We start from the raw sequence: 18,369 nt of genomic DNA on the forward strand, positions 1-18,369 counted from the left end.
GTCTCGGCAAGCTGTCATTCGTTTTTTTATATATATTTCAGTAGATATTTATTTTCTTCAAGTTGCATTTAAATGTGGATCTCCAAGTCTGGTGAACGTTGTCGCTTCTTCTCTTTTACTTCCGGTATCCAATTGAAAGTTGATTTTTTTTTACTCCAGCACAGGAGCCCACCGGGGAATTCACCTGTTACCCTGTGCGCCAGTCTGAGCCTGGATCCAGTAGTTATCAGTAATTCTGAGGATAGGTGGTAATTGATATTACTTGAATGTCCTTCTTTCCCCAATAACTCCCTGGCTAGTTACCTACTACATCTTTCCCTTGCCCCTGGCCATGCAACTACCAAGAATTAAAAACACCTAAAACTTTTTCATGAACATTTCTCAAGTCACATTTTATTATTTCCCCCATCTGTAAAATAAATCTTGGCATATCTGCTTTATTTCTACTGGAAAACAGAAAAAATGTCCAATTAGTACTTGTGATATTTTTTCTAGTAAACTGTGGATTGAAATGAGCCATTGAAGAAGAATCTAATTATACGCTTACTCACAAGTCACATTTGTGAAAGTGTCCATTTTCTGGAGTGTGCAGGAATTCGGAGGAGTTATTTTAAACGCCGGTGATTCATATTGTGACTCATGTCATTATTTTGTTGTTTTGTTGGCTTAATCTTGCTTATATAACAGTATTGTGCAAAATGGTCCTTTCATGGTGGATCCCTAGACCCTTTTCTAAGCACTGGCATCACATCACTTCTCTTCTGCTCTTAAAAACACATTAACGCCTTGGCTGGTCAACTATAAAGAGAGAACTGGAACCAGATTTGTTATTAAAGAGGCTCCCTCCTTATATTGTATTTCCTAAAATTGTTCCTTCCTTTTTTATGTTGATCATCGGATTCTGAAGTCTTTCACAGTTGATGTAGACACAGGAAAACTATTGATATGACCTACTGTGAGCAATGTATACAGATTATTCTATTTTCCACTTTTTACATGCAACGCTGTAGAGTTTTGTGTATAAGTCAAAAAAAAAAGAGTTTACAGTTAACCCCTTACTGCCATCGGACAGAATAGTATGTCCGATGGCAGCACCCCCGCTTTGATGTGGGCTCCAGCGTTGAGCCACCTCAAAGCCAAGACATGTCAGCTGTTTTGAACAGCTGACATGTGCCCGCAATAGCCTCGGGTGGAATCTCAATCCGCCCAAGGCTATTAACCAGTTAAATGCCGCTGTCAGGCTGTGTGCACACGTTGCGGATTTTTCGCATTTTTGCCACGAAAACGCAGTGAAAATGCTGCATAAACGCAAAAAATCTGCAACCCATTGTAGTCAATGGAATTCCGCACATGCTGTGCTAATGCTGCGTATTTTTCCGAGGCTGAATCGCATCATGGGAAAATACGCAGCATGCTCATTCTTTCTGCGGAATTGCGGGGATTCCGCATACATTGGAATGCATTGTTCTGCTTACTTAACGCATGTGGCTAAGCCCACCATGCGCAAAGAAAGCGGAAAATGTGCGGATGGTACCCAGGGTCTGGAGGTGAGGAGACTCTCCTCCAGGTCCTGGGTACCATATCCCTGTTAAAAAAAAAGAATTAAAATAAAAAATGGTGATATTCTCACCTTCCGGCGTCCCCCGCAGCCTTACCGCCTGTCAGCCAAGCTCCCGGCATCTTCCGGTCCCAGTGATGCCTTGTGACAATGACCTGTGATGACGTAGCAGTATCGCGAGATGCTATGTCATAGGGGTCATTGTTGCAAGGCATCGCTGGGAACGCTGCGGGGGATGCTAGAAGGTGAGAATATCACGATTTTTTATTTTTTTTTTATTTTTATCTTTATATCTTTTACTATTGATGCCTCATAGGCAGCCTCAATAGTAAAAAGTTGCTCACACTTGTCAAACACTATGTTTGACAAGTGTGACCAACCTGTCAATCAGTTTTCCAAGCAATGCTACAGATCACTTTTGAAAACGCTAGCATTATGAAAGCTAATTATTCTTGCAAAACGCTAGTTTTTCGTGGGAATTCCGCATGCGGATTTCCCGCGACAGGGAGTTGCGGAATTGCCGCCGAAATTTCCGCGGAAATTCCGCACGTGTGCACATAGCCTCAAAGTCTGACAGCGGCATTTAACAAGTGCTTCCGGACATCCGGCCAGAAATGCGCTCACCGGTGACCCACGCCACGTGATCAAAAATCAAAACTGCAGAATTAATTTTTTGGTCGTCGAGACATTGCATTAAAATGCAATAACGGGCAAGCAAAGATCGTATGTGCACAAAAATGGAATCATTAAAAACGTCAGCTCAGCGCACAAAAAATAAGCCCTCTCCCAACCTGAGATCATGAAAAATGGAGATGCTATGGGTCTCGGAAAATGGCACAATTTTTTATCCAGTTTATTCCATCTTCCTTTTCTACAATAAATCGTTTTCCCTGTTGGCTTACAACTGTGCCTGGGTTGTGCTTCTGGACCCTTATTGCCGTGCTGCATTGACCATGGAGAAGAGGTAAATTGCTTGGTATTGCATCTGTACTGTCTGTTTTATGTACAAGGGGCCATGGTGCTTATGGACTGTTGCTTTTGGACTCAGTCATGACTACCACCCCGTGCCACCTTGTTACATTAGAGTGCAGCAGGCAAGATCTGCACCAGACTGCAGCAGGCACTCTCTGTGCCAGAGTGCAGCAGGCAGGATCTGCACCAGAGTGCTGCAAGCAGGATCTGCACCAAAGTGCAGCAGGGGCGCAACCTTACACAACTTAGACTGCGGAACAGGAAATTTGCTCAGGCACCTCCACAGTGGGGAGGAAGCAATATATACATAATGCCCCACAGCCATTGGCTGGGGAGGAAATAGCAAATGCACGAGCTGGCCCTTTAAGAGGGCGGGAGCGCGCGCGCATGCTCTAAGGACATGGCTGGAGCCCTGGCTTGAAGCTCTGCTGGATAGATGCAGAGTAGGGGGATTCGAAGAACCGACTGCAGCGCAGGTGAGTGAAGTGACATGCCGGAGACCATGGCTGTCAGAGAGCAGGGATCCGGCGTGGTGCTAACTCTCCCACTGCCTTGAAAGGTTAGCTCATGCTACCCCCAGCGACCCACCGCACCTGAACTTGACCTGCACACTGCACTTCACTGGATGACACCGCACTCCCCCTAGCCAGGAAGTGCCCACCTTTTATTGACACTAGTGCCCACTCACTGGGCTAGTTCTGTCCTTAACCTTTTCCTATCTAATATGCTAAACCTATTGTCCTTATTCAATATCTTATGCTATCCTAAGCTTATCCTATGCTATACTCAAAATATGCATTAACACTTTATATCACCATAATACATTACATAAGACACACATTACTTTTACATATAAAACACCCCCTACATTTGCAGCACGTATGCCTATCTGTCTCCGTGGTTAAAGACTACTAACAAACCCTTTTGTAGTCTGAACATCTGGTCACACTTCCTTGCTTCCGTCTCTCAATTAATTCCTGCTAATGGTAATGCAGCAATCTAACCAGAATTTGGAGATAGATGGAAGGGAGTACAGCTGAAAGCTCACACTACACTGTAAGCAGTCAGGTACCATAGAAATATATTCTACTGAATAGGAGCTGCAGACAGAAGCCAGATTTTTTTTTTTGCCTGTAATTTTTAATTATAAGACGATTTGTAACTACAGTCATGGCCAAAAGTATTGACACCCCTGCAATTCTGTCAGATAATGCTCAGTTTCTTCCTGAAAATGATTGCAAACACAAATTCTTTGGTATTATTATCTTCATTTGATTTGTCTTAAATGAAAAAACACAAAAAGAATTGTCCTAAAGCCAAATTGGATATAATTCCACACCAAACATAACAAAGAGGGTGGACAAAAGTATTGGCACTGTTTGAAAAATCATGTGATGCTTCTCTAATTTGTGTAATTAACAGCACCTATAACTTACCTGTGGCACCTAACAGGTGTTGGCAATAACTAAATCACACTTGCAGCCAGTTGACATGGATTAAAGTTGACTCAACCTCTGTCCTGTGTCCTTGTGTGTACCACATTGAGCACGGAGAAAAGAAAGAAGACCAAAGAACTGTGTGAGGACTTGAGAAACCAAATTGTGAGGAAGCATGAGCAATCTCAAGGCTACAAGTCCATCTCCAAAGATCTGAATGTTCCTGTGTCTACCGTGCGCAGTGTCATCAAGAAGTTTAAAGCCCATGGCACTGTGGCTAACCTCCCTAGATGTGGCCGGAAAAGAAAAATTGACAAGAGATTTCAACGCAAGATTGTGCGGATGTTGGATAAAGAACCTCCACTAACATCCAAACAAGTTAAAGCTGTCCTGCAGTCCAAGGGTACAACGGTGTCAACCCGTACTATCCATCGGCATCTGAATGAAAAGGGACTGTATGGTAGGAGACCCAGGAAGACTCCACTTCTTACCCCGAGACATAAAAAAGCCAGGCTGGAGTTTGCCAAAGCTTACCTGAAAAAGCCTAAAACATTTTGGAAGAATGTTCTCTGGTCAGATGAGACAAAAGTAGAGCTTTTAGGGCAAAAGCATCAACATAGAGTTTACAGGAGAAAAAAGAGGCATTCAAAGAAAAGTACACGGTCCCTACAGTCAAACATGGCGGAGGTTCCCTGATGTTTTGGGGTTGCTTTGCTGCCTCTGGCACTGGACTGCTTGACCGTGTGCATGGCATTATGAAGTCAGAAGACTACCAACAAATTTTGCAGCATAATTAAGGGCCCAGTGTGAGAAAGCTGGGTCTACCTCAGAGGTCATGGGTCTTCCAGCAGGACAATAACCCAAAACACACTTCAAAAAGCACTAGAAAATGGTTTGAGAGAAAACACTGGAGACTTCTAAGGTGGCCAGCAATGAGTCCAGACCTGAATCCCATAGAACACCTGTAGAGAGATCTAAAAATGGCAGTTTGGAGAAGGCACCCTTCATATATCAGGGACCTGGAGTAGTTTGCCAAAGAAGAATGGTCTAAAATTCCAGCAGAGCATTGTAAGAAACTCATTGATGGTTACCGGAAGCGGTTGGTCGCAGTTATTTTGGCTAAAGGTTGTGCAACCAAGTATTAGGCTGAGGGTGCCAATACTTTTGTCCGGCCCATTTTTGGAGTTTTGTGTGAAATGATCAATGTTTTGCTTTTTGCTTCATTCTCTTTTGTGTTTTTTCATTTAAGACAAATTAAATGAAGATAATAATACCAAAGAATTTGTGTTTGCAATCATTTTCAGGAAGAAACTGAATATTATCTGACAGAATTGCAGGGGTGTCAATACTTTTGGCCATGACTGTATGTTAACAAAAATACCAAGAAATAGGTGCAAAATTTGAGGCTGTGTTTTAATTTTACCAATTTAATGGTAACGGTATTTATTAATCAGCCAAATTTTTTAGCCGTCATTTTTAGAATTTCAAGAAAATCTGTTTTCCTACCTTGTTACATTTTTGTTTGTAGGAGTCTCTACTTCAAAGCTGCCTTAGTTGACTGTTGTCTATTTGTAACAATACTCGATATGATGATACCTGTCCTATATTTCTCTCACTTTTCTACGTATATCACAATTACTTTCTACTTGTAAGTCTTCCGCTTGATGCAGGCAGCTCGGCTCCTTTCATGTAGGCAATTACACTATTATCCTCTGTCTGCTTCTTCTGTCTTGCAGGATGTCAGGGAAACTGTAAGAACACTTGAATTATATATTTGCCACCACCAATCCTTAAAAGTGTCATCTGCCAGATTGTTCTGGGCTTTGAAGAAAAGCTAAATGAGCTACAAAATCTGCAAAGAATATTAATTCATCTGGAAATAATCCTGGGAAACCACAAATCAGGAATACAGATCGGCTTATGTAAGAGAAATAAGATGGTTGACTACCTGTGCCACATGGACAACAATAAAGACCCCAGTCTGTTTTCAGTTTCCCAGATTAACCTATATGGAGAGGGGGGGAGGAAATTAAAGAAATTTTCTTGTCTACCTAAAACATTACTTTTCCACTTGATTGGTGATCACTGTTATATTAGTGTCGATCATTTTTCTTGGACCCCCATTATGTGCCAAAAACAATGGGGACTTGTGTCTCCCATTTCACCCTAGCCATAAGGCAACAAAGTGCAGCTTGTATCTCCCATGCAATAGATTTTAACCCCCATACAGCCAAACCTGCCATTGTTGACCTGTTCGGCAACCACTCTGATGCCTATGGGGGTGCTAGCTAGCCGATTGTCAGAGAAGGTGTTGATTGGGTATGTTTGATTGTGGACTGCTGATCGCTTTGTTCTCCCACAAATTAGATGTAGAGATATTTCGGCAACTTTCTCATAGAGAACACAAGCTCACAGCTGGACAAACTCTTCTGCGTATGACCTATATAGCTGTGGGCTGAACGATTGGCCAAAGAATCGTTCAGCCAACAGCCATCTTATGTGTATGGTTGTCTTTAAAATAAGGCAATATTAGGACGAGACCACTCCTTCTTGCCACAAGGTTGTTGACAGTTTATGAGGATGGAATGAATATCCCTTTCATAGAAAACATAGAAAATAAAGTTAAGAAAGAGCAAAAAATGGAAACAGCAGTTCACAAGGCTCATCCATATTTATTTCTCTTGCTTATTTTGCATTTATATATTCTTATTGTCCTCACTCATATTGGTGGCTAATGGGACTTAATGTCTTATTTCTCTATCTAAGATACACTAACAGTTTGATGGGGTTCATAAGGATCCAACTGGGTTAGTATGTTTTGGAAGTTTGTGTAGAGGACCATTGTGCTACAAGTTGCACACAAAATTACCCAAGATGGGTGATCTTTTTTGTTTGCATGGACTGAATTGTTAGGGTCCCGTTTCACTTAGTGACGCACCAGCGATCCCGACAGCGATACGACCTGGTAAGGATCGCTGGTGCGTCACTAAATGGTTGCTAGTGAGCTGCCAAGCAGGCAGATCTCTTCAGCGACGCAGCAACCATCCAGCGATCCTCGGCGGTCGTTGGTACCTTGTCACACAGCAGCCTTTCTGAACGATTTCAGCCTGCGTCCCTGAGTTTTGCGTCGCCAACGAGGTCGCTCATCGGGTCAAACACAGCGATGCGCGCTGGCCAGCAGGACACCGACGATGAAAAAATGGCCCAGGACATTCGAGCACGATCAGCGGGGGGCGTTTGCCATTGCATGTCAAATGTAGCGAGATCGCTGGCAAGGTTGCTGTTGCGTCACAAAATCGGTGACGCTTCAGCGATCTCGCTAGTGATCTCACTATGTGAGACGGGGGCTTTAGTTAGATGAATCCTAATAATTAGGATAGGTCATCAGTATCAGATTAGTGGGGGGTCCAACACCCTCAACAGCAGTAGATTATAAAAACTCCCTCCCGTACTGTAGCATCCTATCACCTTTATCACATATTCCAACTCCTTTATACAGAACATTAGACATTCAATTTATCTGACACCCCCACCCATCAGTTATTATCTTCTCCGGCAGCGGCCAGATTTCAACAATGTACATACCTGGAATGGTGTGGCTCCTTACATTGTTTAGTGACCTATCCCAGGTACTATATCTAATCTCCCATTCACTTGATTAAGAAATAAGGTGCAGCACCAGGACATGGCCAATGTATGCATCTGCATCCACCGCCGGAAGAAAGAACAGCTAATCGGTGGAGTGTTGTATATGGATAGGTCATGAATAGATTTGTCCCCAGCAAACATTGGAGGACCAAGTGTGAAAAATGCAGTCCTGGGTAAGTAAAATTTAACATTTATTAAAGATAATTGAAAGGTACAGATAATAGTACTGGTAACAATGCAAGTAGAAGGAAAAAGTACAAGTAGTGGACCTAAGCGTTTCGGTATCTCAGACAGAACAAGTACATAAAACACAGATGTCTGAATGAGCATTAAAGAGCTCTTGGACAAGGGTTGTCCAGTTGGGCCAATCTTTTCGATCAATTACTTTGTTCCCAATGACAAATGTTTTCACTAATCTTGTAGCTTTATTCACACCATGTTTGCCTTTTGTGGTGAATATACCAAAAATGATTCTCTATACAGTCATCCATAAAGTAATAAGTAGGTAAGTGCTAGTTAACAATGCAATTCTGCTGTTCTAATAGAATGGTTTGTATGTATAAAATGGCTGCCCGGGAAATGGAATGAAGCTGCTTGAGATACATTATTCAATTAGTTGGTTAACTAATCAATACATTGCTACAAAAATTGACTGTCAAAGCCTCTGGGTGCAGAGTAGAATATGCTGCTCATTGAAGTTGAATTAAATTGCTTAGTATCATTAATTGCTTGTCATTGACCCTGAGAGGGTAGGATTTCATCAGAAACAGAGAGGCCGTACGTTTAACAGCTTATGGTGCTAAATGATTGGTCACATTGAGTTAAAAGATGGAGGAAAATATTGGGCATAACAATATTTTGTGTAGATAATGATATCAATGCTAGGGATATGCCGGAAACTTCATGGTTTTGCTGTTAGTCAGTGTTGAGTGCGTTCATTTAGATAACTTTTGTATGGAGTATGTCTCCTAGACCTAGGGAAAGGTGGTGCTATAAGGTTCCTCCATATGGCACCATACTAGTGAACTACAGAAGTGCCTGCAGTCCAGTAGTTCAAGATACCTCACAATTCCACCTGTTTTGGAGGTGGATGTGGGCCCCCTTACCATTGGTAAGTTCAGACGTACAGAGGCCCAAGAGGTATGTCCACCTCTGACACAGTTCATCTAGTGGAGAATACTGAGAATAAGGAGGTATCTAATGGAGCATAAAACAGTTCCTGATTGACTGCTATAAGTGCTGTATAACATTTTGTCGTAAAGTGTACATACAGGGGCGGACACTTGACAGCTTGGGGCCCCTGTGCAAGAAATGCCCCCTTCCTTATATGGCGACAAAGCTCTCTCTATATACGGTATATATTTATATATATATACATTGCCTTGCGAAAGTATTCGGCCCCCTGGAACTGTTCAATCTTTTCCCACAGATCATGCTTCAAACATAAAGATACCAAATGTAATTTTTTGGTGAAGAATCAACAACAAGTGGGACACAATTGTGAAGTTGAACGAAATTCATTGGTTATTTTAAATTTTTTGTCGAAATGCAAAAACTGAAAAGTGGGGCGTGCAATATTATTCGGCCCCTTTAACTTAATACTTTGTTGCGCCACCTTTTGCTGCGATTACAGCTGCAAGTCGCTTGGGGTAGGTCTCTATTAGTTTTGTACATCGATAGGCTGAAATTCTTGCCCATTCTTCCTTGGCAAACAGCTCGAGCTCAGTGAGGTTTGATGGAGATCGTTTGTGAACAGCAGTTTTCAGCTCTTTCCACAGATTCTCGATTGGATTGAGGTCTGGACTTTGACTTGGCCATTCTAACACCTAGATACGTTTATTTGTGAACCATTCCATTGTAGATTTTGCTTTATGTTTGGGATTATTGTCTTGTTGGAAGATAAATCTCCGTCCCAGTCTCTGGTCTTTTGCAGACTCCAACAGGTGTTCTTCAAGAATGGTCCTGTATGTGGCTCCATCCATCTTCCCATCAACTTTAACCATTTTCCCTGTCCCTGCTGAAGAAAAGCAGGCCCAAAACATGATGCTGCCACCACCATGTTTGACAGTGGGGATGGTGTGTTCAGGGTGATGAGCCGTGTTGCCTTTACGCCAAACATCATTTTGGCATTGTTGCCAAAAAGTTTGATTTTGGTTTCATCTGACCAGAGCACCTTCTTCCACATGTTTGGTGTGTCTCCCAGGTGGCTTGTTGCAAACTTTAAACGACACTTTTTATGGTTTTCTTTGAGAAAAAAATGCTTTCTTCTTGCCACTCTTCCATAAAGGCCAGATTTGCGCATTGTACGACTGTTGTCCTATGGACAGACTGTCCCACCTCAGCTGTAGATCTCTGCAGTTCATCCAGAGTGATTATGGGCCTCTTGGCTGCATCTCTGATCAGTCTTCTCCTTGTTTGAGATGAAAGTTTAGAGGGACGGCCGGGTCTTGGTAGCTTTGCAGTGGTATGATACTCCTTCCATTTCAATATGATCACTTGCACAGTGCTCCTTGGGATGCTTAAAGTTTTGGAAATCATTTTGTATCCAAATCCGGCTTTAAACTTCTCCACAACAGTATCACGGACCTGCCAGTTGTTTTCCTTGGTCTTCATGATGCTCTCTGTGCTTCAAACAGAACCCTGAGACTATCACAGAGCAGGTGCATTTATACAGAGACTTGATTACTCCCAGGTGGATGATATTTATCATCATTAGTCATTTAGGGCAACATTGGATCATTCAGAGATCCACAATGAACTTCTAGAGTGAGTTTGCTGCACTGAAAGTAAAGGGGCCGAATAATATTCCACGCCCCACTTTTCAGTTTTTGTATTTCCACAAAAATGTAAAATAACCAATAAATTTCATTCAACTTCACAATTGTGTCCCACTTGTTGTTGATTCTTCACCAAAAATTGACATTTGGTATCTTTATGTTTGAAGCATGATATGTGGGAAAAGGATGAAAAGTTCATGGGGCCGAATACTTGCACAAGGCACTGTGTGTGTATATGTATATATATATATATATATATATATATACAGTGGGGCAAAAAAGTATTTAGTCAGTCAGCAATAGTGCAAGTTCCACCACTTAAAAAGATGAGAGGCGTCTGTAATTTACATCATAGGTAGACCTCAACTATGGGAGACAAACTGAGAAAAAAAAATCCAGAAAATCACATTGTCTGTTTTTGTTTCATTTTATTTGCATATTATGGTGGAAAATAAGTATTTGGTCAGAAACAAGCAATCAAGATTTCTGGCTCTCACAGACCTGTAACTTCTTCTTTAAGAGTCTCCTCTTTCCTCCACTCATTACCTGTAGTAATGGCACCTGTTTAAACTTGTTATCAGTATAAAAAGACACCTGTGCACACCCTCAAACAGTCTGACTCCAAACTCCACTATGGTGAAGACCAAAGAGCTGTCAAAGGACACCAGAAACAAAATTGTAGCCCTGCACCAGGCTGGGAAGACTGAATCTGCAATAGCCAACCAGCTTGGAGTGAAGAAATCAACTGTGGGAGCAATAATTAGAAAATGGAAGACATACAAGACCACTGATAATCTCCCTCGATCTGGTGCTCCACGCAAAATCCCACCCCGTGGGGTCAGAATGATCACAAGAACGGTGAGCAAAAATCCCAGAACCACGCGGGGAGACCTAGTGAATGAACTGCAGAGAGCTGGGACCAATGTAACAAGGCCTACCATAAGTAACACACTACGCCACCATGGACTCAGATCCTGCAGTGCCAGACGTGTCCCACTGCTTAAGCCTGTACATGTCCGGGCCCGCCTGAAGTTTGCTAGAGAGCATTTGGATGATCCAGAGGCGTTTTGGGAGAATGTCCTATGGTCTGATGAAACCAAACTGGAACTGTTTGGTAGAAACACAACTTGTCGTGTTTGGAGGAAAAAGAATACTGAGTTGCATCCATCATACACCATACCTACTGTAAAGCATGGTGGTGGAAACATCATGTTTTGGGGCTGTTTCTCTGCAAAGGGGCCAGGACGACTGATCCGGGTACATGAAAGAATGAATGGGGCCATGTATCGTGAGATTTTGAGTGCAAACCTCCTTCCATCAGCCACGGCATTGAAGATGAAACGTGGCTGGGTCTTTCAACATGACAATGATCCAAAGCACACCGCCAGGGCAACGAAGGAGTGGCTTCGTAAGAAGCATTTCAAGGTCCTGGAGTGGCCTAGCCAGTCTCCAGATCTCAACCCTATAGAAAACCTTTGGAGGGAGTTGAAAGTCCGTGTTGCCAAGCGAAAAGCCAAAAACATCACTGCTCTAGAGGAGATCTGCATGGAGGAATGGGCCAACATACCAACAACAGTGTGTGGCAACCTTGTGAAGACTTACAGAAAACGTTTGACCTCTGTCATTGCCAACAAAGGATATATCACAAAGCATTGAGATGAAATTTTGTTTCTGACCAAATACTTATTTTCCACCATAATATGCAAATAAAATGAAACAAAAACAGACAATGTGATTTTCTGGATTTTTTTTTCTCAGTTTGTCTCCCATAGTTGAGGTCTACCTATGATGTAAATTACAGACGCCTCTCATCTTTTTAAGTGGTGGAACTTGCACTATTGCTGACTGACTAAATACTTTTTTGCCCCACTGTATATATATATATATATATATATATATGCCACACACATACATGTGTATATATATTACATAGTCTTCTTTATTATGTGTATTGCCATCCCTTATTATACAGTGCCCTCTCTTGTCATGTACAGTACCGTCCCTTACATATTGGATTATATAGAGCCTTTTTTTTTTTTATTACACACTGTCCTGTCTGGTTAGATGTATAATGCAATGATGGCTGATGGAGCATGGGAAAGCTTCTTTTCTAATGAAGGACCTGATAGACTGGTCGTCTGGTCACCGGCTCCTCCATCAGCAGTCATTTTATATCTAAAAAGAGAGGGACTATGTGATAAAAGAGGGTGCTGTGAATAACAAAATTAACAACAATACACTATGTAAGAGACAGCACTGTACATAACAGCAGAGGAAGCTATATAATAAGGGACAGCACCATATATAACTAGAGAGGATGGCATGTAGTAAGGGACAGTGTTATGCATGGATGGTGTTATACAGAATTAGTGAGTACACTATATACTAAGGGACTGTGTTATACATAATAATTATGTACACTATATACTAAGGGACTGTGTTATACATAATAAGTACGTACACTATATACTAAGGCACTGTGTTAGATATAATAAGTGATAATAATGTCTTCCTCCCCCTGTTCCTTAGTCCATTATGTCCCCCTTCCTCCCATCCCAATACCCCACACCCCTCAGTGTCCTCCTCCACCCGCATCCCATTATTGTCCTCTCCCCACCCCATCATTGCCCATTCCACCACCTCCATCATTTCCTCCTCCCCCGCCACCCCCATTATTGCCGTTTCTACCACCACCATCATTGTCCTTTCCACTACCATCATTGCATTCTCCCCCACCACCCCATCATTGCCCTTTCCACCACCTCAATCATTTCTTTCTCCCCTACTACCCCACCATTGCCCTCTCCATCACTCCCATCATTGCCCTTTCCACCACCTCCATCATTGCCTTCTCCTCCACCACCTCCATCATTTCTTTCTTCCCTACCACTCTCATCATTGTCTTTACCAGTAACACCATCATTGCCTTCTCCCCCACCTCCATCATTGCGTTCTCCCACACCCCCATCATTGCCCTTTCCACCATCTCCATCATTTCCTCCTCCTCCCCCACATCCCCATCATTGCCCATTCCACCACCTCCATCATTTCCTCCTCCCCACCACCCCCATTATTGCACTTTCCACCACCATAATTGTCCTTTCCACCACCATTGTACTTTCCACCACCACCATTGCATTCTCCCAACCACTCTATCATTGTCCTTTCCACCACCACCATCATTGCATTCTCTCCCACCATTCCATCATTGTTCTTTCCACCACCTCCATCATTGCTTTTTCCGCCACCACCCCATCATTGCCCTTTCCACCACTTCCATCAATACTTTCTCCTTTACCACCCCATCATTGCCCTCTCCATCACTCCCATCATTGCCCACCACCTCCATAATTGCCTTCTCCTCCACTACCTCCATCATTGCTTTCTTCCCCACCACTCCCATTATTGTCTTTCCACTACCACCATCATTGCCTTTTTCCCCCACCTCCATCATTGCCTTCTCCCCCACCACCAATCATTGCCCTTTCCATCATCTCCATCATTTCCTCCTCCCCCATCATCCCCATCATTGCCCTTTCCACCACCATCCTCATCCATTCCACCATCTCCATAATTTCCTCCTTTCCACTACCTCCATCATTGCCTTTTCCCCACCACTATTGTCTTTCCACTACCACCATCATTGCCTTTTCCCCCACCTCCATCATTGCCTTCTCCCCCACCACCAATCATTGCCCTTTCCATCATCTCCATCATTTCCTCCTCCCCCATCATCCCCATCATTGCCCTTTCCACCACCATCCTCATCCATTCCACCAAGTCCATCATTTCCTCCTCTCCCGCAGCGCTACACATGCACGCACACACACACACACCACCACTCATCTCTACACACACACACTACACACACAACAAAACACACACAGCACCTCTCACCTCTCCAAATGCTCTCCCGCAGCGGAAGCATCACTGTCCCAGCAGCTTCCTGTCCGCGCTGCGTCAGACAGGAAGTGCGGGCAGGAAGCAGGACGGATCCCTGCAGCTCCGCTCCTATTTTCTCTTGTAGGCAGCAGAGCTGCAGGAATCACTCCCTGCCCGCCACACATGAGGGCAATCTGGCCAAGGCCCCCCCGGAGCATCGGGGCCAGATGAACAGGCCAGATTGCCCTCATTATTAGCCACTCTGCAGGGGCCACTTCTCTGATTGATCCAGGTAATATGTTCGAGGCAATGTGGTCGGTATAGAAAAAGGCTCTGCTTCCAAATGATTTAAGCTGGATTTTAGGATCGACTGTTTATTCATGCCTGCTGATATGAGAGGACTAGGAGTGTAGAACTTCAGTAGATCCTTCACGTAGAGATGATCTAAGTTTTTTATGGCTTGAAAGGTCATTGGACAAATTTCAAACTAAAGCTACATTTACACTGACAGATTATTGTGAAAGAGTCTTTTTTTTAAGAATGCTTGTGTCACAATAATATTTCAGTGTAAACAGGACAAAATAATCTTTTACGCAGCGTAAACGTTCACCGTTCTCGGCGATGCCTCGTCCTGTGTCAACGGAAGTCACACATCCGAGAACCATGGCATCTTATGTGCCTGGAGCGATCTAATACAGATCATTCAATGTGTATGGTCTGACTGTGTACACAGGCTATTAAGCGACCGACTATCAGTAAATGCTTCCCAATCCGCGATTATTTAGTGTCGCCAGTTGGTCCATATAAATTCACCCTTATTCTCTATTTTTCGGGCAGCCCGTGCATCGTGCAGAGGGTTTGTGCTATTGGGCACAATGCGATTGATTTGGTTGTTTACCTAGGTGCAACATTTTAGATTAACAGAAGGCTGTGTATTGCTTTGTCTGTGAGTTCTACGTATAGCGCATTATAATAATAATCCGGCCATAGGGTTATAAAGTCATGTATCAGTATTGATAGGGCTTTTTGTGAAATAAGATGTTTAAATTTGGCAATGCTCCTCAGGTAGAAGGATAAAGACTTAGAAACCAAATATCAGCCAGTTTTGAGAAATTGGTTTTCATCATTAATTTCCCCCAAATTGCATCCTTGGTCTGAGCTTTGAAGGATTGTGTTTCCCAAGGGTGTTTGAGCTCAAGGTTGGCATTTTCTGTTAAGCACTCACCTTGGATAAACAGGACTTCAGTTTTGTCCGAGTTCAGTTTTAGCCAGCTGGCATTCATCCATGACCATCTTCTGCTTATGCTTGTCCTTGCTCCATTTGTAAACTTTATTATCCATTTGTAACATTACATTCATGGCTGTAGCAATTTTTCCTTGACATTGATAATGGAAATCATTTTTGAATGTGTTGACTTGAACTTAAATTTACCCTAGTTGGCCTTGATAGTGGAATAAGTATGAACATCGCCTAACTTTATTTTTGTTTCTTTTCTTGTAGGTTCCTGAGCAATTTGTAAAGAGGATTACCTGAATTTATAGCTCCCAAATCAACTTTATGTATGGCTTGGTTAAAGTTGCAGCCTCTTGCATCGACATTTCTTCACTTTGGACTTGTTACTTTCATCTTGCTTCTTCAAAGTCTTCAGGTTCATGCTGTTTCTACAGGAGACCCTCCAAGCACTTCACACAGACAAAACCATTCCTGCACTGGTTCTTTTGACTGTAAGGCAGGTGTTATTTTGCCAATATGGTACCCAGAGAACCCTTCACTGGGAGATAAAATTGCCAGAGTTATTGTGTACTTTGTGGCAATGATCTACATGTTTCTTGGTGTGTCCATCATTGCTGATCGTTTTATGGCATCTATAGAGGTCATTACATCACAAGAACGGGAAATCATAATTAAAAAACCTAATGGTGAGACCTCCACAACGACTATTCGGGTATGGAATGAAACCGTTTCCAATTTAACTCTCATGGCACTTGGCTCTTCTGCCCCTGAAATTCTTTTGTCATTGATTGAGGTGTGTGGTCATAATTTTATTGCTGGAGATCTTGGTCCATCAACCATTGTTGGAAGTGCAGCATTTAACATGTTTATTATAATTGCAATTTGTGTGTATGTCATACCTGATGGTGAAGTTCGAAAGATCAAACATCTTCGAGTATTTTTTGTTACCGCAGCGTGGAGCATCTTTGCATACATCTGGTTATATATGATCCTCGCTGTGTTCTCTCCTGGAGTGGTGCAAGTTTGGGAAGGTTTGCTCACGTTGTTCTTTTTTCCTGTGTGTGTTGTTCTTGCTTGGGTGGCAGACCGACGTCTCCTCTTCTACAAATATATGCACAAAAAGTATCGGACTGACAAGCACAGAGGAATTATGATTGAGACTGAGGCAGAGCACCCAAAAGGGATTGAAATGGATGGCAAAGTCATGAATTCTCATTTTCTAGATGGAAATCTATTAAACATGGACGTAAAAGAAGTAGATGAATCTCGTCGGGACATGATAAGAATCCTTAAGGATTTAAAGCAGAAACACCCTGAGAAGGATTTAGATCAGTTAGTAGAAATGGCAAACTATTATGCCTTATCACATCAACAGAAGAGCAGAGCATTTTACCGAATACAAGCCACCAGAATGATGACCGGAGCAGGTAACATTCTGAAGAAGCATGCTGCTGAGCAGTCAAAAAGATGCACCAGCTTGCAGGATATATGCTTGGATGAATCTGAAGAGTTTGTATCGAAAATCTATTTCGATCCATGCTCCTATCAATGCCTTGAAAATTGTGGTGCTGTCTTGTTGACCGTCGTTAGAAAAGGTGGCGATATCTCCAAGACCTTGCTGGTGGACTATAAAACTGAAGATGGTTCTGCAAATGCAGGAGCTGACTATGAGTTCACAGAAGGGACCATAGTCTTCAAATCTGGAGAAACCCAAAAAGAGTTCTCTGTTGGAATTATTGATGATGACATCTTTGAAGAAGATGAACATTTTTTTGTGAGACTCAGTAACATACGAATAACTGATGCTCCAGAGCCAGTGGAACCCAATACTTTTAGCTACCCAAAAGCAGTTTTGGTCTCTCCCTATGTGGCCTCCGTTACCATTCTGGACGATGACCATGCCGGGATATTTACATTTGAATGTGACATAATACGTGTTAGCGAAAGCATTGGGGTGATGGAAGTTAAAGTTCTTAGGACATCAGGAGCCCGGGGCACTGTCATTGTCCCTTTTAGGACAGTTGAAGGCACTGCCAAAGGTGGCGGAGAGGATTTTGAAGACACGTATGGTGAATTGGAATTTAAGAATGATGAAACTGTGTAAGTAATATATTCCATTCCTTAGTACATTTCTATATTAGCGGTACAATTTTAAAACTAATGTGATGCTCGATTCCAAACTGGTAGCAGGTAATATCAATTTATGTTGTGCTGTCTTTTCGAGAAATAACTTTTGTAAATTTTAACTTTCTGGAAATATGTAAACCTGAAATATTATATTCTATATCATATAAGGTGCTGATCCAAAAATCCACTGCTCAGATATGCTCATCTGTATGTTATAGGTTGACTAGTCACATATTTGATTTTTTTTTTTTGCAATTTTACTATCAGACAAAATTTTCAAAATCGTGTCACATTTTACAATTTTAAGTTCAGGTGCACTGTATTGCTCCATCTGGAAACAGTGATAGTAACCTGGACTACTCGTATATTTTAGTATTCACTAGAGTTTAATAAGATAATTTGATAGTTACAGATAGCTGTGTGTTCCACCTTTTATCTAATATTTTCAATTTTTTTATAGCAGAGTTTAAGAGTGGATAGGGGATAACATACAGATTGCTGGGGCTCTGACCATTGTCTGATTACCCCTAGTGATCCGCAGATCGGGGCTCTGGAATACTGAAAATGGGGAACTGAAGCTCCATTCTTAAAGGAGAGGAGATGTGCATACTTGGCCTCTGCTCCATTCATTGTATATGGGACTGACGAGTACAACTGTCTGCTTCTTCCAGCAGTCCCATAGAAAATGAATAGAGCAAAGGCAAAGCATGCACATCTCTGCGCCATTCACTGCAG

The 18,369-nt window shown here is 42.4% G+C and overlaps 1 protein-coding gene across 3 annotated transcripts in view; it reads left to right on the plus strand.

Annotated features, from left to right (window-relative positions):
- The window catches only part of SLC8A3 (solute carrier family 8 member A3), a 463,850-nt gene that overhangs the window by 135,736 nt on the left and 309,745 nt on the right, over positions 1-18,369 (plus strand). For all 3 annotated transcript variants that reach the window (XM_073554155.1, XM_073554156.1, XM_073554157.1), the window contains exon 2: positions 15,775-17,607. In XM_073554155.1, the coding sequence (XP_073410256.1) occupies positions 15,836-17,607 (1,772 nt within the window). In that variant the 5' untranslated portion in view covers positions 15,775-15,835. The remainder of the gene's footprint in view (positions 1-15,774; positions 17,608-18,369) is intronic.

Source organism: Dendrobates tinctorius, unplaced genomic scaffold (genome assembly GCF_039654945.1).
Source record: "Dendrobates tinctorius isolate UK_male_01 unplaced genomic scaffold, ASM3965494v1 ptg000208l, whole genome shotgun sequence".
Lineage (NCBI taxonomy): Eukaryota > Metazoa > Chordata > Amphibia > Anura > Dendrobatidae > Dendrobates > Dendrobates tinctorius.